General features: G+C 30.8%; 5 protein-coding genes across 7 annotated transcripts in view; 4 read left to right on the plus strand and 1 right to left on the minus strand.

Moving 5' to 3' along the window:
* Positions 1–1044: 1044 nt before the first annotated feature.
* On the plus strand, positions 1045–1696 carry LOC103488528 (copper transporter 5.1). Its single transcript, XM_008447324.3, has one exon. The coding sequence runs from the start codon at positions 1151–1153 to the stop codon at positions 1577–1579; it is 429 nt and encodes a 142-aa protein (XP_008445546.1). The 5' UTR covers positions 1045–1150; the 3' UTR covers positions 1580–1696.
* Positions 1697–5383: 3687 nt separating this feature from the next.
* On the plus strand, positions 5384–9061 carry LOC103488527 (uncharacterized). Its single transcript, XM_008447323.3, has 4 exons — positions 5384–6255; positions 8365–8460; positions 8648–8715; positions 8843–9061. Exons 1-4 carry the CDS (start codon positions 5626–5628, stop codon positions 8958–8960), a joined length of 912 nt encoding a protein of 303 aa, XP_008445545.1. The 5' UTR covers positions 5384–5625; the 3' UTR covers positions 8961–9061.
* A 1758-nt stretch (positions 9062–10819) lies between these two features.
* LOC103488526 (endoglucanase 16) lies at positions 10820–13507 on the plus strand. Its single transcript, XM_008447322.3, has 8 exons — positions 10820–11180; positions 11292–11504; positions 11604–11804; positions 11901–11978; positions 12070–12219; positions 12310–12418; positions 12543–12706; positions 12840–13507. The coding sequence occupies exons 1-8, from the start codon at positions 10944–10946 to the stop codon at positions 13164–13166; spliced, it is 1479 nt and encodes a 492-aa protein (XP_008445544.1). The 5' UTR covers positions 10820–10943; the 3' UTR covers positions 13167–13507.
* Positions 13508–17780: 4273 nt separating this feature from the next.
* LOC103488525 (protein OXIDATIVE STRESS 3 LIKE 1-like) lies at positions 17781–19225 on the plus strand. Its single transcript, XM_008447321.3, has 2 exons — positions 17781–18444; positions 18595–19225. Exons 1-2 carry the CDS (start codon positions 18029–18031, stop codon positions 18986–18988), a joined length of 810 nt encoding a protein of 269 aa, XP_008445543.1. The 5' UTR covers positions 17781–18028; the 3' UTR covers positions 18989–19225.
* A 4055-nt stretch (positions 19226–23280) lies between these two features.
* The window catches only part of LOC103488524 (myosin-15), a 30914-nt gene continuing 29065 nt past the window's right edge, over positions 23281–25129 (minus strand). For all 3 annotated transcript variants that reach the window (XM_008447319.3, XM_051082084.1, XM_008447320.3), the window contains 7 exons: positions 24960–25030; positions 24780–24879; positions 24646–24702; positions 24503–24559; positions 24290–24370; positions 24126–24208; positions 23281–23970 (listed from right to left, as the gene is read on the minus strand). In XM_008447319.3, coding sequence (XP_008445541.1) covers positions 23847–23970; positions 24126–24208; positions 24290–24370; positions 24503–24559; positions 24646–24702; positions 24780–24879; positions 24960–25030 — 573 coding nt within the window. In that variant the 3' untranslated portion in view covers positions 23281–23846. The remainder of the gene's footprint in view (positions 23971–24125; positions 24209–24289; positions 24371–24502; positions 24560–24645; positions 24703–24779; positions 24880–24959; positions 25031–25129) is intronic.

Raw genomic sequence — 25129 nt, forward strand, 5'->3', positions numbered from 1 at the left:
GGCATTAATGTAAATAACAAAATGTATAATGGTATTTCCATCGGACATTGGTGTTTCGTACAAGAGTACTTCCATTTCAATCTCGCAGTACAACAACCCAACCCACCGTAATGTTAAAATACATTTTTGTGTCACTATTTCTAAATTTGTTGAATTTTATTCAATCTATTTTCAATTAATCTTAGTTTTCTTTATAGTTGATAAATCTTAAGCTTTTTTATAAAAAAATAATACTAAAATAACGATAAATTTTAGAGTAATAATGGTGGATAGAAAAAATTAAAATTATTTATCAAATATAGTAAAAAAAAAACTAAATTGAACTAGGAAAGATTTAATCATCTTAATAGAATCGTAAAAAATGATAAATTTGATAAAATATTTACAAAAACACAGCAAAATTTCATAAATATTTGTGTCTATCATTTATAAAATCTAAAGATTATATATATTATAAATATTTTAGTTTATTTTACTATATTTACAAATGGTCAATAATTTTATTTTAATTTGTAAATAATTTTGATTTATTTATTATATTTGAAATTTTGATGTAAAATATATAATATAAAAAATATTTTCATAATTTGAGATAAAATGGTAAAATTTCGATAATTTATAATTAAGATTTATTAATACTAAACAATTAAATATACATGAATAAAATCAAATAAAGTGACTTTTTTTAAGTAGAAAAATATGAAACTATGTATAGAAATAACAAAAAGAAAAATTTTAGATAGATTTGACCTATATTAATATTTTATCATCAGAGACAATTATAAATAGACTTTTATCAAGATATATATTTGTTTCGATTTCTATCATTAATAAATATTTGCCATTATTTACTTATGATAAATTTGTATAAATTTATATCAATTTTTACCCTAGTAAAAAAGTGAAAATTTTTATTATATTTATAAATAGTTTGATTTATTTATTATATTTAAAAAGTTTATTTTGATACTTTTTAAATAAAATTTAAATGGTACGATTAAAATGATGTTTTACTGTTAGGTGGAGGGTTTAAAACGCCCCTTTACCCGAACCCCAACAACAAAACTAGTCTTCTTTACCAAATTCTCATTCTCTCTCTCTCTGTCTCTCTCTCTCTCCGATTTCGTGAATTTTGCGGCAGAGAGCGAAGATGATGCACATGACCTTCTACTGGAGCAAGGAGGTGACTCTCCTCATCAATTCATGGCGGACAAATTCATGGTTAAGCTATTCTCTCTCTTTGCTTGCTTGTTTCATCGTCTCCGTTTTCTACCAGTATTTGGAGAATTATCGAATCCGTTTGAAGCTTCTTCAGTGTCCGAAGCCGTCGCCGTCGGAGATCGAGGCCCCTCTCCTTCGATCTAAAGTCGCTGGGAAGTTTCAGGCTTTGAGATTTGCCGGAGCTCTGTTTTTCGGAGTCAACTCAGCGATAGGTTACCTTCTTATGCTCGCGATTATGTCCTTCAATGGCGGAGTTTTCGTTGCAATTGTCTTTGGGCTCGCGATAGGTTATTTGGTGTTTAGGAGCGACGATGAGGATGTTATTGTTAGTGTTGAAAATCCCTGTGCATGTGCTTAGAATCAACAAACAGATAAGATCAGAATGAAACGATTGCTATATCTGCTCCTTTCAATTACGAATAGGTTTCTTCCATCGTGTTCGTTTCTTGCATAATCGATTGGCTCTGTTGTTCAATTCTTGCTATTTCAGAAATTATAGCTTTGTTTTGATGTATTCTGGCATAGATATGGTAAAATATGACGATTGGGAAAGAAAATCCGTCAGATTGGGGAAATTGAACAGCCAAATTGGGGTATTGGGATTGGAAACTGGGGTAAGATGCCCCATACATCAGATCGATCCTTTTCTGTTCTGAAGATAAGATTGCAAATTATGGCATTTTCAATATTTATAAAATCTGGAGAAGGTACCAACAGATTTTAACTTTTGATTTCAAATTTTCAATGTATAGAACTAATCATCATTCTATCTTCTTGGGAATGGGAAAGAATGCATTTTCTATATTTGGGCTGTGTTTGTGTCTATTTTACATCCTTCCAAATTATAAATTAGGTTCTGCTTTTGAGTGTTCTAGGGATGTTTTCAATATCAAAATTACAAAAGAATCATCATTCTAGCTTCCTTCTGCTTATTTTAGATTTATCTCTTTGGTTTAGAATCTCCTAAAACATTGAACTCCTAAGTTGTATTTGGAGGTTTGGCTAGTACATAGTTGTGAGCTAAAACATTTTGGGCTCAATTTAGGTGTATAATTCTTCTAATTTGTGTTGTTTCAATGACCTTTGTTTGTTGAGCCCTGCAAGATTGAGTTTCTCACAAGTGCATGTGAGAGATTACCCTCAAATTGACCCATCAAGCCCACTGGGTGGATTTAAGGGGTACTAAAGCTTTCTTGACAGTGTTCTCTTGTGGATATATAACTTGAATGACCCAGAAATATTTTTTAGGATTACTGATAGCATACAAAATATTATATTGCTAGGTTTAAGAAACTAGTTTTCCTTCAAGATTCTATTTACTTTTCTTTTATGGTTTGAGTAATTGGGATGATTCAAATGACAAACAAAGGTAAATGGAGCCAAATAAGAGCGTAGTGGAGTAAAAGCTAATCTTTGATTTAATTCTTTAGATCAAAGCTCAAGCCCCACTCCTTACATTTCTATATATAACGACGGAATGAAAAAATTTTGAATTTGAAAAGTTTTTCTAATATTACTGAGATTACCATGTAAATATTATTTATGAATCTTTTTCATACAAACATAGCATGAAAATTTTCTATACCAACTTAGTATAGAAGTATAGAGAATTTTCCATACTACAATAGTATATAATTTTTTTCATAAATAGTACAGTACTCTGTTAATGCTATAAAAATTAAAAAGTGTTGGAACTAACCAAATTCTCATGGGTCCACACAATTCCTCCGCACCACACCAGGAAACAAAATTTACAAAGCTATCTCTCTCTCTTGCTCATTTTGCCCATTTTCCCCCGCTACCATGCCTTTCTTCATTTTTCGACCTTAGTCAATCGGGCCCTACAGAATCATTCCAAAATTCAACCATTAAAATTTAAAATAAACCCACAGATAGGTGATCTATCATATCTTAGCTTTTGATTATTGTGTGGTTGGTTTATATAAATATATGAATATCTGTGGCCATAATTAATGATGGATCGGAGCTTGGTAGTTGACATACTTCTAGTGGCTAATAGATATTAATTCATATAAAGTTTGTGAAAATTAGGAAAAAGTATTGTTTCCAGTGGTAGGTCACCGGTAGGTGCAACTGATACCCACTCCACCGGCGCCGCATTAAATTCATTTCATCCTCTAATTTTTCTTCCTTTTACAATCCTCAAATCGTAATTATTAATCCAATATCACACAGTACTGTATAGCGGTTGAATAAATGCTTAATTAATTAATTGCTTCGGTATTTGGTTTGTTATAGCATTCAAAAATCTTGTTAACATGCTTGAATTTACTACTTGAATATACTCAATTTTATAAGCAAGAAACTTTTAGATTATATTAATCCAATACTAGAAACTTTCTTGTATATGGTTTCCTCTTATGTCTTCAAATTGACATCGCAAAGTTAATATATCTCAGTGTATAATGTATTATTCTATCCCCGAGATTAGAGATTTTAAGTCCCTTACTCCTATTTGTATAATTAGAAAAAAGAGAAAAAACTCTCTTCATCCTTAATTTAAATTTGAATTTGAATCTAGTTTTTATTGATATTTCAAATTTACTTTAAGAGTTTCTACTTGGTATTTAAATCAATATTTATTTTAATTTAAATTTAGTTTTCACTTAGTACATGTTCGCTAAAAAAAAAAAAAAAGTAACTTTTAGCGATACATTCTAATAATAATAATAAATAAATAAATAAGTCGATAGAAGTATTTACTGATGCTTGACAGTTTGCCTTGTTGATCGTTTTAGTAACCAATTTATTGTGCATTGCTAAAATTTAACTTTTACTAGCATGTGCGTATTACCAAAACTTCACCTTTAGCAACACGACACTAGTTGCTATTCGTGTTATACACTAAACTTGGAATATTGTCCCTAAAAATTATTATATTGTAAGCATCTTTTGCGACATAGGTATGCATAGTGAAATTTATATATATGTCTCTATAAATTTCAAAATATTTTAAAATATGTTTCAAGAATCTTTGGTTTATTGCTTTCTATAAAATGTCACTGAAAGTATTTTATTAGTAAGAAAAATAATGTCCAATTTAATATATAAACTTGGAAGGAAATTTAAGATGGGATCGTATTTCGAACAAATTAAGAAAATATTCTATATTGCTCACCAAGATTGCATGAAAAGTTATATCAACCTACTACAATCATTTCCTAATTAACGAGCTCAAGTTATATCAACCAAAATTAGTACCAAATATATACATAACAAAAAATTCTAACATAAGGTATTTAATTTGAAGTGTAAAAGATCATTTCAAAACAAAAGTATAAAAATACTAACCCCAAAATCTTTGCGTTTCCATCTTTTGAGCTCTATGAAATCCTGTACCATAGTCTACTAAAACATAAAATTTGTCAAATAAAAAAATGAAATACTTAACTACTTTTTGAATAATAATAAAAAAAAAAGAAGTATACATATAATCACATTCAAAATTAAAACTCATTTACATGGAAACAACCCCTCCTCTCCCTCCAAAAAAAAAAACTAAACTCAACCAACCTTGGGTTAGTATAATGCTTCAAAGAACACTAAGAAATGGGGGTTAAAAAGCACATTCATCTCATGGGCAAAAGGAATCAAAGAATCAAAGGCATAAACTTCAAACAACCAAGAGAATAATCTAGGTATAAAAACTAATATCAAAATGAACGAACACTTAAAATCCAATTTCTAATAGACAAAAAAAAATTATAAAGTTCATGTTCAATATTGTCAACTAAATAAAACTCATAAACATAGAGAAATTAATGAAACTTGAAACAATATAGAAGAAAAACCGAACAAAATAGCAAAACTAAATTAAACTTATTAAATTAACAAAGAAACCACCACTAAGGTCGTGGTACATCCATCTCCTAGGAGTATCAACATTGTTTAATCTAATTAACCCAACATATTACAGAAAAAATAAAAAACTACCATACCTATAGTTATAGATATATAGTCACAACACTTCAACAAACTAGAGTTGTTGTTTAGATCATAGATCTAGTTTAAAGATTTATTTATTCCAACATATCTTACAGACAAATGTACCAAGACTATATATATATATATATATATATATATATATATATATATATATATAAAAGTTGATATATGCTCATTTTTGGCTATATTTTTATGGATCTATTTTAGTACTTTAAAACTCATTGGAGAAAGAAAAAAGTATATTTTTTTTTCTATAAAAATAGGAAAGAAAGAAGTCGGATTAATTAGCATTGACATTTTGAATATTTGGGCCATGTTTCTTCCGTGTTTTCGTTCCGATAATAATAAGGTCACAACAACAAACAACAAGCAATAGAGTTGAAAACCCATATCAAATCTCCGCCGTTCCGCTCCTAAATTCTCACAAATTCATTCAAAATGTGGCCGTCCTTTCTCAGTCTCGTTTCCTTGTACGGCCGATATCTCCGCCGCTGCTTCTCCGCCGCCGGCCTTTCGCAGCAAGTCATCCACATCGATGACGAAACCACCATCTCCTTTTGGGGCCCCAAACCTCATAAATCCACCGCAAAACCCTCCCTCCTCCTCCTCCACGGCTTCGGCCCTGCGGCGATTTGGCAATGGCGTCAACAAGTCCAATTCCTCGCCGATGATTTCGACCTCTACGTTCCTGATCTCGTATTCTTCGGCGGTTCGACTACCAAATCGGCGGAGAGGACGGAGATTTTTCAGGCGATGTCCATCGGAAAGCTTGTTGAGATGATCGGAGTGAAGAAATACTCGGTGCTGGGGACGAGCTACGGCGGATTTGTGGCGTATCATATGGCGAGGATTTGGCCGGAGAGGATCGAGAAGGTTATAATTGCAAGCTCTGGCGTTAATATGAGACGGAAAGATAACGAGGCGATGTTGAAAAGAGCTAATGTGGAGAAGATCGATGAATTTTTGCTGCCGGTTACGGCGGAACAGTTACGGACGTTAATGAAGCTCGCTGTATTCAAGGGCGGAGGGAGAAAGATGCCGGACTTCTTCTTCAACGATTTTATCCATGTAAGGACAAAATTGGTAACATCATTTTTTTTAATATTAAATTCATTAATAAAATTTCATTTCATTTCACAAATATTTTTTTAACTTTTTTTAAAAATAATAATAATTTTGATCGTTTTTTAAAAATAAACATAGTTTTTTTATTCGATGCATTAAGAGATATGCAATTAATTGGCCCAATTTTTTTTCTCTTTGGACAATATGTGAGACAGCAATATCAAACTGTGCTACTATTTTTGGCAAAATTCATTATTGTTATTTCACAATTGAGTTTTCTCACTCTTAAAAGGATTTATTACAAAGTTATTATTGTTGCAAAATTTAAATTGTTATAAGTTGAAGTGTACCAAAGGAATTATTACTTTATGAAACTTTCCTACATTTTATATGCTATATGCTTTACCAAAACCAATATAGTTTAATTGGTATATAAATTTTGATCACCACAGGTTCAAATCCTCTCCCAGAATATATTACATAGTTTAAGTTTTAAAAAATTGACAGAATTGTATTTTGATTTCTAAAATTTGAACTTATTTTTATTCATTAGAAGTATTTAATATTATTTTAAGCTATGACCTTTCATATTTGGAACCTTTTAAACCATCCAATTTGATTTTAGTCATTTTTTTAAGTTCATATTTTACTTTTCAATCCCCAAACTATTTTTAAAAATTAAAATTGTTAGAAAATATTTCTGAAATATTTTATAGTTTATCAAATTATAGATATGGATAGTTATTTATAGAGTGTTAAAAATATTTACAAAATATATTAAAGTTTTTATCATGGATGGAATCTGAATTTTTGCTAGGTTCCATTTTATCCTAATTCCTAAAATACCTCATCTTTGTTCCTTCTCTTTATCCCTTCCTGATCCCTTTCTATTACCAACATATAATTTTTTAGTTTAGAAGAGGTTCAAAATTGTGTTCGAGTCTTAATATAAAAACATGAATGAAAAGTTGCCTTGTGTTTTTGTTTTTCTTGGGATGGTGAACCATACATAGTTATTTTGAATTTTGGGTTACTATTTGATTTGTTTGGTTAACTACATCAGCTGTATCTAAAGTAAGTCATTAATGCATCTAAGGTTATAATATTGGTAGGAAAAACCTTCCCCCATCCTTTCAAAGCTGTTGATAAAAAGTATATATCTTTAAGTTTTGTAATTTAGATTTAGGTTATATTTCCTCTCTTAATTTCAAAATATTAAGTTTTTATATAATTTCTAGAGTTCTTTTCAAAAATACCAACGGGTAAAATATTTATAATATATAACAATTCCAAAATCAGAAAAAGCTCATAGGTCCAATATAGAAAATACCAAAAATGTCCCGTCAACACGATTCTTTAGATTTTGCTATTTTGTGGTACACGATCGTTTAAATATTTAGCATACGATTGTTTAAATTTAGCTATTATTTGGTACACAATCATTTAAATTTAGTCCTTTAAATTTGAGTAGTCAAATCTAAACGATTTTTTCACGATCATTTAGGTTTGTTTACCTGTGTAGGATCATTTAGATTTGGAATCATTGTTTTTTTTTCTAGTTTTTTATATTTAGTACACACTTTTAAACAATCAAATAAAAAAGTTTGAAAAGAATAAATTTTTTATATTTGATACACGATAAATTAAATCACTTTAGAAAAAAAAAGAAAAAAAGAAAAAAAAATGATGAAAGAGACGAAGATGGAAAAAGGGAAGAAAGAAAGACGATGAAACAGAAGAAAGACGAAAGACAAATTTAAAATGTCTAAAAAAATGACTAATTTTATGTACTTTATGGTAAATATTTTAGTCATACGTATGAAAATTTCATTTTTACTAATTTCAATTTTCTCCTAAAGACTTACAATTTTACTATTACCAAATACTTAATTTTAGTATTTTAATTTAGTATTACTTTTCCATCAAAATTATAATTAATTAATTACAAGTCAACATCATATATATATACAAAACTTGTTTGATTATAGTTTTGTTTTCTATGGAAAGAAGTATGCCAAACATTTTAGGTTATATTTTCCTTTGAGATCAAAATAAATAGAGTATGAAATGGAGTAATAATATATATTATGTATGTGTGTGTATAAAATGCAGAAATTGTACATGGAAAACAGAGAGCAAAAGATTGAACTCCTAAAGTCCCTCACTCTTGGAAGAGAAGACTCTATCAACCTCTCTCCACTTTCTCAGGTGGGTTTTACATTTCAACTTTCTTTCTTTACACTTTTGATTTTAGTTGGATTTACTTTCCAACTACTTAAATAATGTTTATAAGTAAGTATATATATATATGGTTTTTTTAAAAGGTTTTAATTACCATTAAGTCTTGAATTGAATATTCTTTTACGTTAGTGAATTGGATAATTGTATGGTGCAGGAGGTACTGATAATATGGGGAGATCATGACCAGTTATTTCCCTTAGAAATGGCAAAAGAGCTCAAAGGGTAAGGGTTATATTTTTTAAAAAATAAATCAATCAATACACCATAAATCCATAAACCATTCAATGATGCAGTAATTACTTTGTTGAGATTAGTAATTAATTAGCCTATATAAATATGTGTGTTGAAGGATTATTGGGGAGAAGACAAGACTGGAGGTGCTGAAGGAGACCTCACACGTTCCTCAGATTGAAGCCCCTGCACAATTTAATCAACTTGTTAAATCTTTCTTATGTGGCTCTTCGTGATCATTTATATATTATACATATTACATGATCATTTTCTCTCTAGCTCTCACTTCTCAGTTTATGAGTAATATAATAAAATCAAACTTTATCTTGGATAACAATTTTGTTTTGAATTGTATGTATTTAAAATTTGTGCTTGTTTTGTTTTTTTTTTTTGAAAACCAGAAAACCAAACCCTATTTGATATTGTTGTTGGTTTTCAATTCCTTTTCTTTTAAATTGGAGTGAGATTCAAGAGACGTTTTAGAGAAAGAAAATAGTGTGTGACGACCTACAAATAAGAAAATTAATTAGACACATAGATACAAATGTGGTTTAAATCTATGATCGATATGTGTGTCAATATTTAGTCTACAATTTGTTATAGTATATTATCAAACATTTAATCTGAATTTTGTGGCATCTCATTACTCAATGCTTTCTAATTATTATTAAATTAAAAGCTTTCAAATTTTCCTTTTATATATATTCCTAACTCGATTCATTTTGTAAATTTTCTTTCATAATTTAATGATAATTGGCATACGAATATGTCGATGACTACGATATTTATAGCTCAAATTCCTCTATTACTAATAATATTAGAAGTATACACAATATAATTAGAAGAAAAACATATGATTAATGAAAATTGTGGTTCGATAGCAACCAAACATGATATTAATTACAAATTGTTGGGTGTTGTAATAAGAAGAGAGATTTTGATTCCCATGGAGAGTTCGAGTAAAAAAAATTTTGTACGTATTTATATTTGGTTGCTACTGGTTTAATTTAAGCACTCCTAGGCTATGATCCATACAGTGTGTCTAATTGTATACATTTGGTGTCAACACCTATTCTACTTATTTATACTTTGTTTTCGAAATTATTTTATATAGTGTAAATAGTTTTCCGCTTTGTTATATTTTTGAAAAAAAAATTGTCCAATCAATCGCGCAATCAACAAAAGTGCATAATATATTTGGTACGCAATCGTTTATAACGTCTACAAAGTGCATAATATATTTTATTTGGCACACGATCATTTAGATTTTGATAGCTACATCTCAATGATTTTGAAGCTTCTTTGGTATATGATTGTTTAAAATTGACTTTAGATTTTTTTTCAAGATTGTTTTGTACATTTAGATTTGGCTATTTTATGTGGACGATCGTTTATAGAGATTTGACTATCAAAATCTCTATTTTTGTAAACCATCTTTAGTGATTTGGCTATTCAAATGTAAAAGACATTTTTATATCTAGTACACCGTCTTGAATCAAAAAAGAGAAGAAAAACGATAGAAAGAAAAAAAAAAACATCACACAGAAAGAAAGACGGATAAATTAAAAGAGAGGTGCAAATATGGAATATTTAGAAAATTGTCAATTTCATGGCTTTTTCGTTTTGTTATCTGAATAGTAAATATTTTACTGATTTGTTATATTTATAAAAAAGATTATATATATATATATATATATATATATATAATTTTTTGAATGGAATTGAGTTAGGTTAATAAATTGAGGAGTTTAGACGAATAAGGAGAAGAAAAAAATGAATTAATTATATGAATAAGGAAGTTTAAAAGTAAGAATAATAGAAGTTTTTTTTAAGTACCCAACCCAACCTACATTGGATGACAAATGCCGCCACCCGATAGATTAAACTAAACTACTGGGGGTAGGGCAAAGTTTTCTCCAATCCCCACATCGTCTTCTCCGAAAATAACCTTAACAATAAACTGTACGTCCCATGTTGTCCCCTTTCCAACCAACTTAACTTCTCCTGTTTTCCCACACCTCTCACATTACTACCTCCATTTCCATTTATGATCTTCAACAATAACCTTCTAATTTAAATTCTACACTTTTTTAACCATACAATTAAAAGAATCACTATTTAATTTTTTCCCTTTTTATTCACCTCTTCCTCCATTCCTTCCTTCCCAAGTTCCCTCGCCCTCTTCTTTCCCCCTTTTTCAAAAACTTCACCTTTTGTCCATGGGAGTTATGAACACCAATAACGTTTCTACAACTCCCATTCTTCTTCTTGTTTATTGCCTTGTTTTTTTTCAATCAATAGTATTTCTTCGTGTTGTTAATGCCGATTTGAATTACAAAGATGCTCTCACCAAATCCCTTATTTTCCTCGAAGCTCAACGCTCCGGCAAGCTCCCTCCCAATCATCGTCCCGCTTGGAGAGGAGACTCCGCTCTCGACGATGGAAAACTTGCCAACGTTCGTTTCGTCCCTCTCTGATCTCTTTCTCTTGTTTTAATTTTCAAAAATGGTTAACAACTAGATGGTTAATCCAATGAAATTACCTGATATTTTAATGGGTCGTTGCAGGTTGACCTAGTAGGAGGATATTACGACGCAGGAGACAATGTGAAGTACGGACTTCCGATGGCTTTCACCATTACAACTCTAGCATGGGGAGCCTTGACTTACCCGGAAGAGATTAAAGCCGCGGGGGAAATGGAGAATGTTAAAGCGGCACTCCAATGGGGAACGGATTATTTCCTCAAAGCTGCTTCTCGTCGCAATCGTCTCTATGTTCAGGTGGTGATTACTCTTGAATTGACTTTCAAATGCTTATAAAAAATTGTTTAATTTGAATGAATGCGAAAAAGTGACTTAATCATAATGACGTTATTGAAGGTTGGAGACCCTGTAAAGGATCATGAATGTTGGGTTAGACCAGAAAATATGAAGACGGAAAGGACTGTTTTGCAAATTGATTCAAACACACCTGGTACAGAAATTGCAGCTGAAACTTCAGCTGCCATGGCTTCTGCTTCCATGGTCTTTAGAAGCTCCAATCGTACATATGCTCGTAGGCTTCTCAACAAAGCCAAATTGGTATAATTAAAATATATCAACATAAACTCTAAACCAAATAAATTCTCTAGGTCGTGACACATAATTAATTTTATGTATATGTTTCTAATTTTGCAGCTTTATCAACTTGCTAAAAACCACAAAGGAACTTACGATGGAGAGTGCCCTTTCTATTGCTCTTATTCTGGTTACAATGTAATTTTCTTTCCTTAATTATATTGAATGAGAAGATCTGGTTATTTGTTTCAAAGTTTTTCTAACCATAATTAACGGTAAAATTACATAGGATGAGCTGTTGTGGGCTGCCACTTGGCTATACATTGCAACAAGGAGGCCAGTTTATTTGAAGTATGTTCAAGAAGAATCCATTAGCGCAAGTGTGGCTGAATTCAGCTGGGATCTTAAATATGCTGGCGCTCAAATTCTTCTTTCCAAGGTTACGTTAATAAATTTTGCTATAATTAAAATAAAAAAATGTTATTGTTAAATACTTAATTATTTCTTTCTTTTTTAAAATGGCATGCAGTTTTATTTCGAAGGAGAGAAGGGTTTACAAATGTACAAAAATCAAGCAGATAGTTATATTTGCTCTAATCTTCCAGAGAGTCCTTTCCACCAAATCTTTATATCTCCAGGTTCTGTGTGTTTTTCTCTGTTTATATATTCATATGAGAATGATTAATTAAGTTATATGTAATGTTTGTTTTGTTGAGAGTTTTAATTAATTAATTAGTTAAATGAAATTGTGGTGTGTTTTAGGTGGAATGGTTCACTTAAGAGATGGAGCCAACACACAATATGTTGCTGGAACAGCCTTCTTGTTTAGTGCTTACAGTGATCTCCTTGCAACTTATAAGCAAACTGCTCAATGCGCTGACAAGAGCTTCGACTCAAAGCAACTCATGATGTTCGCCAAAAAACAGGTACTTCCTTTGACAATTTTGTTTCATTCTTTTTGTTACATTTAGAAACATTAATTTGAATAAGCTTTTTAAATACAAATAAATAGCAATATCAAGAATAATAATAATTGAAGCTATGCGTCTATATATGCAGATGGATTACATGTTGGGAATCAACCCACTAGGAAGATCATTCATGGTTGGGTTCGGAAACAACCCGCCGAAACAAGCCCACCACCGTGGAGCGTCGGTGCCGGTTCTACCGCCAAACACGGTAGTGAACTGCCCAATGAGTTTCGTGGACTGGTTCAACAAGGACACACCCAACCCCAATGAGCTCACCGGCGCCATCCTTGGCGGCCCCGACCGAACCGACAAATTCAACGACAAGCGTTCGGACTCACCCATGACCGAACCGGTCACCTACACCAACTCCCTCGCCGTCGGAGTCCTTGCAAAGCTCGCCGTCCACAAATTTTAAGGAAAAAATAATAATTAAAACTAAACAACCACTCTTCACTATTCCCAGAAAACCGAGCTTTCCAGGTTTCTTTTTTAGGCATTTTAGGATAATTAACTTTTGGGAATTTTTCTATCATTCCTTTTGATTTTGGGGTTTGAACACTTTGTAACAAGATGTGGGATATGCAAAAATTGTGAGATTCAACTTTGCATTCATATTTTGAGAAAGGTAAGAGTTATAGGTATCAATACCTTTCTCTTTTTTTTTTTTCTCTTTTGTCGTATGTTAATGTAAGATAAAAAGGTATATATTTATCCACATTTTTCGAATAATATCTTAATTAACTTTTTCTGATTTAATACGATGGAAATTGTTGGAATTTAAATTGACACGTAAATCCATACTCTAAATTAAAATTAGGACGCATCTTGAAAGTGTATAAAGGTGTACGTAAATTAGGTTTTTATAATTTTTTTAGAGTTATAATTATTATGGAATATGTAAACTTGGAAATAATTAAATACCACGCCAGCATGGATTTAGAACTATCCTAGGGCTTTTCTTTAAGTTCAAAGAATTACGAGAATTCCGATAGATAAGGATAATAATAATAAAAATTTATAATATTCGTAAAATACAAAAAAAAAAAAATGTAAAGAGATTTTTTTACTCAAGTTTAAGAATTTCATGCATATAAATAGAAAGTTTAGTCCCTTGTATAATTTTCAAAGACCGTGGAAAAGTATTAATTGCCTTGTTTATGGGTAGAAAATAAATTTTTTCTTAGAAAAGTATATTGAAAAATCTTCAATTGATCAAACTTAGCCACTTGTTTGACATAAAACTAAATTTGTATTAAGAGAGAGAAAAAATAACTCATGACTTATCTTTTCCTGGCCTCCTTATGTGAACTCTTCTCCATCTCGAAATGAAGATATCTTTTCAAATTCTATCGATCTCCTCATCCTTGAGGTTTATTAGTTTGGTCTAGCTTGTTTTATGGATATATCATATTTCATAAATATAAAAATTAATTTGCCTACCTAATACGATGGTTTTCTAAAAATTATCTAATAAGTCAAAAATCCAATGGTCCTAAAAAATTTAAAGTGTAAGTATATCATGCAAAATCAAGATTTCTATTGTTACAAGATTCTTATGTAACAAGAAACACAACGATCTTTCTTCTTTTTTATAACTAAAATAAAAAATAGTTCATTTAGTAATAATTAATAATAAAGAAAATCTATGAGGTAGATATTTTGTAACTAATTGTTATATTTGCAACTATTTTTTATTAAAAAAATATTCAACAATAATTAAAAGATAATTCTTTGAACGTACCCCAATGACACTATGCTACACTATTTGTCTTGCACCATTGCACCAAAGCATCGCCTAGCATCGTGACTTTGTTCTTCAAGAGTTTTTACGTCTTTTTGCACCATTTTAAGCCTAGTTGATCCAATCGACACCTCAATTCTTTCTTTAACTTCAAAATGCATTTAAGACATTCCAACAACTTCTAATGCTCAATTATGTACGATGAATCACATTTAACATCAAGATCTAGCTAGTTCATTTAACTAGGAGCTATAGACGTTGTTTTTAAATTTCACACGTGAGAAATACTTATTTCATTAGTTAGTTACTCTTTTTTTTTTTTGTTAAGATATTTAATTTCTCCAATCATTTAAAAAGATTTGTTTTTGTAGTAAAGTTGTATCATTTTTTTTAGTTGCTCAATTTATTCAGTAAAGTTAAAACAAAATAACAACGAGAAGGTGTGTTGGATAATTTTCCAACAGCTTCCTATGTGGAGATGAAAGCGACGGGTGAGCCCGTGAGGCTGAGCCGAAACCAAGAATCGAACCTGACTAATTATTGGATTAGACCGAAGCGCTTTTGACACGTGGTCCAATAATTACGGTCCACGAAAAAGGGCCCATCCAATTCATTACTGGTGGGGGCCCACTTCCAAAATCGAAGGATTTGATTCGGATATTAATTGTAAAATCAATCAATTTTCCTTTTCACTTCAAAATACGTACATCGCACGCTCCACTCCCTTTTCTTTTCTTTTCTTTTCTTTTCTCTTTTTGCTTTAAACGTTTCATCCTCATATTTACTTTCCTTTATAAATCGTTACAATGTAAAGTTTCCTATTTAAGTAAAATATTTTAAAATAATAATATACACTAATAAAAGGAAAATATTTTTACTTGTGTAATTGCATCTACCTCCATTTTCGAATTTCATGTATTCAAGTATTAAAATTTTTAGTAAATCATCAAAAATTGAAAATCTCAATAAATTTTATATTCTAATGGTTTTATTCTATAAAGTGTAAATATTCGGAAAATTGTAAAAAACGACAAGTTTGACAAAATTTCTATAACATATAACAAAATTTTAAATTATATTAATGACAAACATTAATAGATACTCATCGGTTATATCGATAAACTATAGTAGAAGTTTACAAGTGTTTATTAATTGATAAAATCTAAATTTTTGCTATATGCTGTAAATGTTTTAGTATGTTTTACTATATTTTAAAATGTTTCAAAATAGTTTGTCATCTTTTTAAAAAGAATAATTTATTGTTATTATTATTGATGCATGTATTTTTTGTTCATATTTTCTTTTGTATTAAAAAAATATTTATTGAATTTTGTTAATTATTTTCTTGGATGGTGTATATTTGAATTAAATTTACATTTCAATCTTTATTAATTTTTCTAGACTACTAAAAGTCATAAAACTTAATGGAGTTCTTCCACAATTGCACCAGTCGACTAGTTCATTATATTCTTAGATTGATTTATCACCATCTTAGTTTTGCATGTTCTTGCTCCTGTTTTAATCGAGTTCGAATTCCCTAATATTGCAGTTGAAAAACCTCGGTAAATGTTATGATTTGGTCTTTTATAAAAATAGTTCAATTAGTTCATAAAATTCTAATTTTAATAAACTTTCGAACTTTTAATTTTACATCAGAACGTGCCAAACTTAATTACTACAATGCTCGTACAATTGACTTTGAGTATAACATCCTACACATCGAATTCAACACCTAAACAACCTTAGCACTTCTCTACGACCTAACAATGTTATTCTCATTGATCTTAAACTTCTTCTAAGAATAAAGACTATTATCTCCATATCACATATTATTTCATAGTGTTGTGTTCTCTTTCAAATGTATCATAAAAAATTTCAGGAAACAACTCCAATAAATTAAACTTAAGACACTACATCAAAATTAGACGTTAGATTCTTCGTTAATTCGTATTAATTTAATGTCTCTAAGATAAAAAAAAAACTCTCACTGATTAGTCAAATATTTAATTTATCTAATAGATTTAAATTTAGATTTAATGTATATAATTACGTTCTAAACTTAAAAAAATGGAAGTACTAAATTAATAAATCTGAAAGTTTTAGATTAGAACAGAAATTTTTAGAAAGAAAAATGAATTAATAATACGATATTTAGGGGTTGAAGCGAGGCGGATAGGAAGGGACAGGTGGCAGAGAAGATCGTGGGGGAGAAAGAACATCGAAGAAAGCGGAGAGAGTGGAGGGCCCACAGTTTTCCCTCACAGCCATGTTTGGATAAGGCTTACCGAAACTTACTTCGGTTGGTCACTGCCACGTCAGTCCACCCAATCCAATTTCACGTTTCATTTCAAGAACCCTTCTATCTATTTCTCTCTCTCTCTCTCTCTCTCTCTCATCACACTGACCGACCACGACCCTCAACGTGTCCGTTTCTTGGACCGTTCATTTTTCCAATCTCCTTACGTGGCTCTACCTTTTTTATTACAACACATTCTCTTCCTAAATTTTCCCATGCTTTGGGTTCCATCCTAATACCCCTGCTCTCTTCCAATCACGTACTTACGATTTTTCATATCCTTCAACCTTCTTTCTTCCTTTTTCAATTTTTCTTTGACTGAGAGGTACATTTTTTAAAATCCAAATTATAAAATAAAATTAGGGGATCCTTTCAGAAAATTTAAAAAAAAAAAAACAAATTATTTATCCTTTTTTATACAAAATTACAAAAAAAGACAAAAAAAATCACTATACAAAATTTGGTTGGTTTTGCAATTTTTGGCAATTTCTCTGTTTTCAATAAAATAATTTTGTTTCTAGAGTATGATATTAATTACTTAGGTTGGTATTTCTTTAATCGTTCATTTTATATTTTCATTCAATGGTAAAAAGTTTGTATAAAAAACCACATAACGTCACTAATAAAATGTAAATAATTAGTTTAAAAAGTACAAAACCCTTTATTTGTTAATTCAAGTGTTTTGTTTTTGTAATATCTTTTAAAAATATATTCTATAATACATCGTTAACATCTATGTCGTCGATGTTATTTTAAACTTCGGTTCAAAGTGGGTTTCAAGCTATTTTCGTATACAGTAAGAAGATTAATATTGATATGAAGAACTGAGGTAGTTCAAGTTAGGTTTAAGGATTTTGTTTTTTGTTTTTTGTTTTATTTAGGGTGGGAATTGTTTTTGTTTTTTGTTTATTTATTTAAAGAAAAAGTTATAAATGAAAAGGATAAAAAGGTCAGAGGGGAACATGGAAGTGCGATGGAAGCGCAGGCAGGGAATAAAAGATAAATGATAAAAGAAAAAGAAAAAAAAAAAAAATAATAAAGTGATGAATGGAAGCCCGGCAGATGAGGATAAGGCCTTCGGCTTTCCTTTTCCGAGTTCTTTATCCTTTTCATTTACTCTCTCATCGAAGATGATTTTACTGTTCTCTTCTCCTTCATTAATTGTTCACAAATCCATAATTTTCTACATTTAAATTCTTGTCTCTTCCCCTCTACACAATCTCTCCACTCCCATGGATATATGAATCCAAAACTATATCTATTAATCTCATCTTCATTTGAAAACTGTTATCTTTTTGGTTTAATCTATCTTGTTCCTTCTCTCTTGGATTTCAATCATTCAGTTATGTCAATTGCTCTGGAAAGCAATACCAGGATTCCCCCCTCCGTTTTTTCTCAAGCTGGCTTGCCCCCGTACTGCTCTGTCTTGAATACGACCGGAATTATTCCCGTAGTTCGGCGGGAGGCGGCCGTTGCTGATGCGGTGGCGCCGGAGGATGTGGATAGATGTAGTTCGTCTTCATCGTCCTCGATCGGAGAAAACAGTGGTTTCTCTGTACGGTCATCGGATAATGACGATGGAGAGGATAACGAGGCGGAAAGTTCGTATAGAGGACCTCTAGGAATGGAGTCGTTGGAAGAAGTTTTGCCTATCAGGTTAGCGATTTTTTTCTTTTTTTTTTTGGTTCGTCGTAATCTTCTTCTCCTCCATGGTTTCAAGATTTAGAGCAACTTGATCTATCGCTTGTTGATTTCGAGACTCAGTTGAATTTTGACAAATTATATCATCTTGTGAATGTTATGCAGGAGAGGAATTTCAAATTTCTACAACGGGAAATCGAAATCCTTCACAAGCCTAGCAGACGCTTCCTCCTCTTCCTCCATTAAAGAAATAGCGAAGCCTGAAAACGCTTTCTCTCGAAAACGGAGAAACCTTCTTGCATCTAATCTAATCGCCGGCGGCATATCAAAACGTCCGATTATTAGTTCAAGTCGAAGCTCGTTAGCGTTGGCCGTCGTCCTGAGCAGTTCTGAAAGCCACAAAAATAACGATCTAAATTCAATAATACCTCCGCCGACGCCGATTCGTCCTCCATTGCACCCCAACGGACGAGCATCTCGTATCAATTCAGGTTCTGCAGTTCCATCTCTCTGTAAATTCCCGACTTGGCGATCATACTCCATGGCCAACATACAGTAGCGTAGGAGAAGGGTTTTACCATGGCGTCCATGGAAGCTAAATCACCATGAAAGACGACTAACTTGACCTTGTGAAACCGAGTTTCATCGAATCGGTTTCTGACGAATAACTCATTTCCTTTCAAATTGTCCACGATCTTAGCAACTCTGTTTTGATTTCTTTTTTGTATGTATGTAAATTGAAAAGAGAAAACGCATAGCAGTTCATATTTTGAATCGAAATCTGTTTGTCATAGAATTTGAATTAGCAAATGGAGAGAGTACGAGAGAGTTTCTTTTTCAAATAAAGTAATGGGGAAAATACATATAAAGTTTAGGGCAAATTGAAAAGGAATGGTAATGAAAGTGTCAATGTCATATAAAAGCTTATGGACTAAAATGGCATTAGAAGTGTTATGGGGTTTTATCCAATTCAATCTAATTACAACTAATTGTTGTTTAATAGATTAAAAGGAAAGGAAAAGTAGTCAAATTGGGAGACGTATCATGTATGTCTTATTTTTGTTTAAATTATAAAGTTTCACAATCATACCAAGTCCAAATCTAGATCAATTGTGTTAGCAATTTAACAATTTTTAGTATAGTTGTCGTGAATGGATCGAGTGTGAAATAGTCCGAACGAAAAATTCGATTGAAGTAATTGTTATAATATCATATTTTAAGTATTTGAAAATTTTTAATTTACAATTATGTACATATTTATGTTCATGCCTTCGTAATAAATTCAATTCAATAGTACACATGATTTTCCTTCTTACATAAATGTTATTTTAGATTTTTTAAAGAAAGAAGAAAATGGAACTTCTCATTATAGATTAATATTCACAAAACAACAAAACGAAAAGATAAAACAAAGAACTTGATTAAGATTTTTCAAACATACAACAATAATGATAAAAAGAAATTTAAATACTAGGTAACTCAATCAATATAAATTAGCCTATACCAAACAATACTATTTAAACTATTACAACTTCATACCAAATACTCTTAACAATTATCAATTTTCCAAGTTCATATGTATAGGTAAAAGATGAATGTACACATCATATCACAACATATTAACATTGTTGTTCAAATTAGAAATGATGTTTACAAATGTATGTAGTAAATTGGTATGTAGTATACTCTATATATGTATACACAAATCAATTTGACTTGTTTACTTTTATTCATATCCTCTACATAAGCAACCAATTATTTAAAACTTCATCATAGTAATATTTGATTTGTACATGATCAAGCTGTTTGATGTTGAAGAAAAGGAAATCATAAGTAAACAAGAAATAAAGTCTATTGCCAAAGACAACTAAATTTAATATTAGAGATGCAAACGTTGATGTTATGAGTAAATGAAGAATTAGTATTAGATTTACATGTGTGCAAATGTCAAATATTGTTGACGAAAAATTATTTGAAAAAGAAAAAATATATATTAATATTTTATTTATTTCCACGTTTCTAAGACTAGCAAGTGGAAGGCTCCTTACATACCTTAGTTATGGGTTTGAATTTTGAGGGGTACCAATGTTTTAAAGGATGAGTATAGACAAATGAAAGTTTGTTGATATCCCCCATTAGTGGTGCTATTCGATCAGACGTGAGGAGGAGAGGTTTCGAAGTGTGTGTGCTGAATCCTAACAAAGAGTTTTCACTTTTAAGCTAAGAGGGTGTTGAGATCAATGCATCTTGTTACATGTCCATTACTTGCTCCAACAAATATACTTTCGGTAACAATACCCATATCGAATTATATGAGTCTATATTATATCAAGGCCTCTTATATATTTTAGTTTGCATTTATTAAAAAGCTTGTTGCTCAAACCATAAACAATTACGAAATATATTCTTGATCATGTAAGTATTATATATCTTGTCATAACTACACACAATATATTCCAGAGGTATTAAATGAGCAGGTCAAAATTTTAGAATGATGTAAACTAAAGAAAAAAACTAGAAATATCTTAGATTTTTAGGATAAAAAATTATAGAGAATTCTTTTAGATAAGGATAAGAGAAATAATTATAATTATGTAAATAAATATCTAGAATAGTTAGAATTATGTAAATAAATATCAATAATAGGTAGAATTCTAGAGAAGTTTTTTGACTTGGATTTTAAGAAATTCATTGCCTATAAATAGGAGGTGTGATCCTCATTTGTGAACCAAACAAATAAGTAAAGAGAGGAAGAGAGAAAGACAGTTAATAATAAATTTTAAGTGAAAGTAAGTGACTGTTTTGTAAAGGTGTCTATCATTTGTAGATTGTTTTAATAAAATTTTCATTCTTCTAAGTGTGTGTCTCTTTCTTTAGTTTCAATTTCTTCAACATATACATCAAATATCTATTGGAATTTGTGATGAAGCATATAATATAACCAATAATCTAAATTCAAAACATGTAGAATAAATGTTGAGGAAGGTCTAAAAGGAAGGAATTAAGTCGTCTATTGGCTTCGGAAGTTTTAGTACAAAATAAACGATGCAATTCAACTTAAAGATACAATACGATGGAATGGAAGTACTACAGGAGAAATCTTCAACTTCCCTTTCCATCTTTCTAAGTCATCTTTTTGATCAACATGTCTTTCGAAGAATAATCACCAAGAAGAAAACTGCAAGAAGAAAACTGCAAGGTTGAAAGTGATCAAAACAATGTAAACATAACCTAAGCCTTATGAGGTTTGATAACTCATCTATTGGGAACTCTATCAATGACATTTGTGGTGTGGTTTTTAGCTTTTTGGTAACTATGCTTTCCACTAGAATGAAAGAATGAATTATTTGTTACAGTATTGTTTTCGAATCTCATAATGAAATGCATTATCAATCCACGTCTAACCGGTTTCGAATTTTCTAAAAGTAGTATTAATTAATGGTCTTTCTATTTTTTAAAATTCGGTCAATAAAGGTTTTTCTTTTTTGAAACTAAATAAACCAATTAGAATTTTCAATGGCATGTTTCACATCATGTTCTTTTTTGTTGATGTTGCGAAGACATGGTAAATATGTTCTTGAACTTTTATGGATTCTTCATTCTTAATTGAAAATGACTTAGAAGCAAAATTAGTAACATCTAAGAGACCTGGCAAATCAAAAACTTTTTACAGTACCTTTGTTTCTCGGCAATAATCGTTCTAATACTATGATCTTATATTCTTTCAAGTAAAAAAAAAATATATCAACAAATTTGATATTTTATCACATGATAACGAAAGAAGATCTTCTCATGAATTGTATGACTCTTTTCAAACTAGACATAGTGTTTCATGTATTTTATGTAATAATGATTGTCTCGAACAAACCAAAATTAGTGGGATTTGCTACCCCAAATTAGAAGGCCCCTATGTTTGATCATGGTAAAAGAATCTCAATCACATTATATAACTGTAAATTGAAACTATTTTAAACGAAATTATACTAATATATGTATGTTTATTCAGCCACCTTTCTATCCTTATTAAAAACATTCATTATTATTAGCACCAAATTCTATTCACGGTCTAAGAAATGTTATGTATTTGTTTAGGAAGGTACAAAATTTTTGTGATGAATAAATGTAATGGCACAAGGATACTACCATTTTAAAATTAAATGATATCAATAATATATTACATTATTACAAAATACTCTTACAAAGTGAGATTTATAAAATTCGGTACGTGGCCATACGTACTTGTACGTTAACCAAGAAAATCTATTTGATTATAGAGTAGAGAGAACAAATAGAGCATAATAGTAAGAAAACAATAGAGCAAATTGTGGTGTGAAAAGACGTAGAAGGAAAAAAAAATTCCTTTTACAGATCTCGTTCCACAGTCTGTGTCATATCAGTAGCCAAATAAACTGCTTTTGAGTCGTCTCAAAGGGAGCTGGAAAGATGGAAAAGTAATAGAAATTCATTAGTATTTACTTTTTATTTGAATGGAAATGTAATTTGTTCAATTTCTGGTCATAAAAACTCGACCTTTTAGGAGTTCAATATGGTCGGATGAAAGGGGAGCATACATAATATAAATAATCAAACAAGACCAATGTAAAGGGTTAACATTCAAGTGTAAAAGATGAAATTGATCAATAAATTTTAATGAATTAACTATATACTGTTTTCAATTTAAAAAAAAAAAAAAAAAGTCAGTACTAGACAAACTTAACAAGAAAGATTAATAAAACATTTCTAAAGGTATAAACTTTCCTTTTCCTTTTTGTATCAACAAGGGTTTAATCTCCCAGCTTATAATCGAAGAATTTTTTTTTTAGAAAAAATACGTAAATGCAAATAAGCATATTCAATCTAAGTAAATCAAGGAACATTTGCAAAATGTATTGTTGACTGAACATCCAGCAAATGTTCAAGCTAACATTAGATCCTAACAATGTCCCATTCTAAAGCTTTTGGGAGTGTCCTAGATTTACATATTTACATACACTGCTACTGCTATTCTCAGCATCATAATACAAAATGAATGGATTCCAAGTGAAATCAATTACAAATTAAAAGAAATGAGTTAGCTTCACATGGATGGAAACCTTCCTAGCACAGCTATTCTATTTCCTATTTCTTGGAAGTACTATATACTACCAGCCACGTTAATTGAATGAATGGAGAAACGAGACTAGTCTTCATCTGCACAAAGTTCGAGAGAAGTCGAAAATCAGTTTACTTTGCTTTTCAATTGACAAATCTTGAGCCCAAATTTGAAGCATGCATGGATTTGGACATCTTCAAGCATATGCAAAGAGGCTTTGATGATATAATGAAAGATCATATCCAATTGAAAAAGATCTACTTGGAAGTATTAAATTGATTAGTTGATCTCATCGTATGTTAACGTGTTGTTGTAAGCTAACTAACTACTTTTGCTGCTCGACCAGAAACTGCACACAGGGAAATTCGGACAGGAAAGTGGGAAGTTCGATGTCTGAAGGTTCAATGGCCGGAAGAGCCATGTCGATGTCTTCAGTAGAGAATGGGATGCTGCAGTCAACATATAATAATTAAAAGAAAACATTTAACCAATATAATAACTAAAAGAAATATATATAAGGAGAAATACGAAGGGAAAAGAAGAGGGGCAGTAAGCAAATGGCTAAAATTTAACCAACCGCGATTTGGTGAGCTAAGAAAGTTACCTTAGATCATCATCCAATAAAAATGAATTTGAGGTTAAGTTCTGATTGTCCTTGTTTAGAATTTCCCTCATTTGAGCAACCACCTAAAACCATGCACTACCAATTACGCAGTTTGCCAAGAAACAAAATTCACCAAGCAAATATAATTAGGGAATAAAACTTGCCTCGTTTGACACACTCTGAGTCCCGTATTTATCATCCCAATACATAGTACTAATGCGATAAATTTGTCTCACTGTCAATGCCTGTGTTGATTATTCAACATAAGAAAAGCCATATTCCAATAGCAATGATTCCTCAAGAGATTGGACAAAAGTAAAATTTTGGGCCGGTCAATAAATAAGTCAAACAAACGAATAAAAAAGTAAAGATCATACCGGGCAAAGATCCTGTCTTATCTCTTCTAGCGATTTCTTTCGCTTCTGATGTATTACCTACATATAACGCAAAATGACAGCAAAACTAACCTCAGTCCTATGACTGTTCAAAAAGGGAAGGGGAGTCCTGGAAGCATACGTACCAGAAACCCGACAGCTTGCCTTATATAGTTTAGCTCATGCCAAGAGGTCCCTGAATACTACAATTTCCAATTCAAAAAATAAGTTCATTGTTCAAATTCAGATTAGAAGTTATAACATAATATACATTTATTACCTCATCTGTTGCGTTGCCAATCCACTTCTCTAGTTCTGCAAGACCAGATTTTACGTACTCCCCATTTGAAAATGTGCAACATTCACGTCGTAGAAGAAGGCTACAAAACAAAGCATCACATCCAAATTTAATAAACAATTAATTACAGCCTCAAAGGGGCAGAAAACTGCAACCACGTACCTATTAAAAAGTGAAATATTGATGAACGAGAACACCTGAGTAATCAACTTACGAATGAAGAAAGACGGTACCTGAGACAAGGAATTTTTCAGGTCAAATGATAATACAAGGAAAATTTCATGGTTAGTACGTTCACATTTTTAATTTTCTCACACAAAAGTTCAGTATAA

Source organism: Cucumis melo, chromosome 3, assembly GCF_025177605.1.
Source record: "Cucumis melo cultivar AY chromosome 3, USDA_Cmelo_AY_1.0, whole genome shotgun sequence".
In the NCBI taxonomy this organism is placed as follows: Eukaryota; Viridiplantae; Streptophyta; class Magnoliopsida; order Cucurbitales; family Cucurbitaceae; genus Cucumis; species Cucumis melo.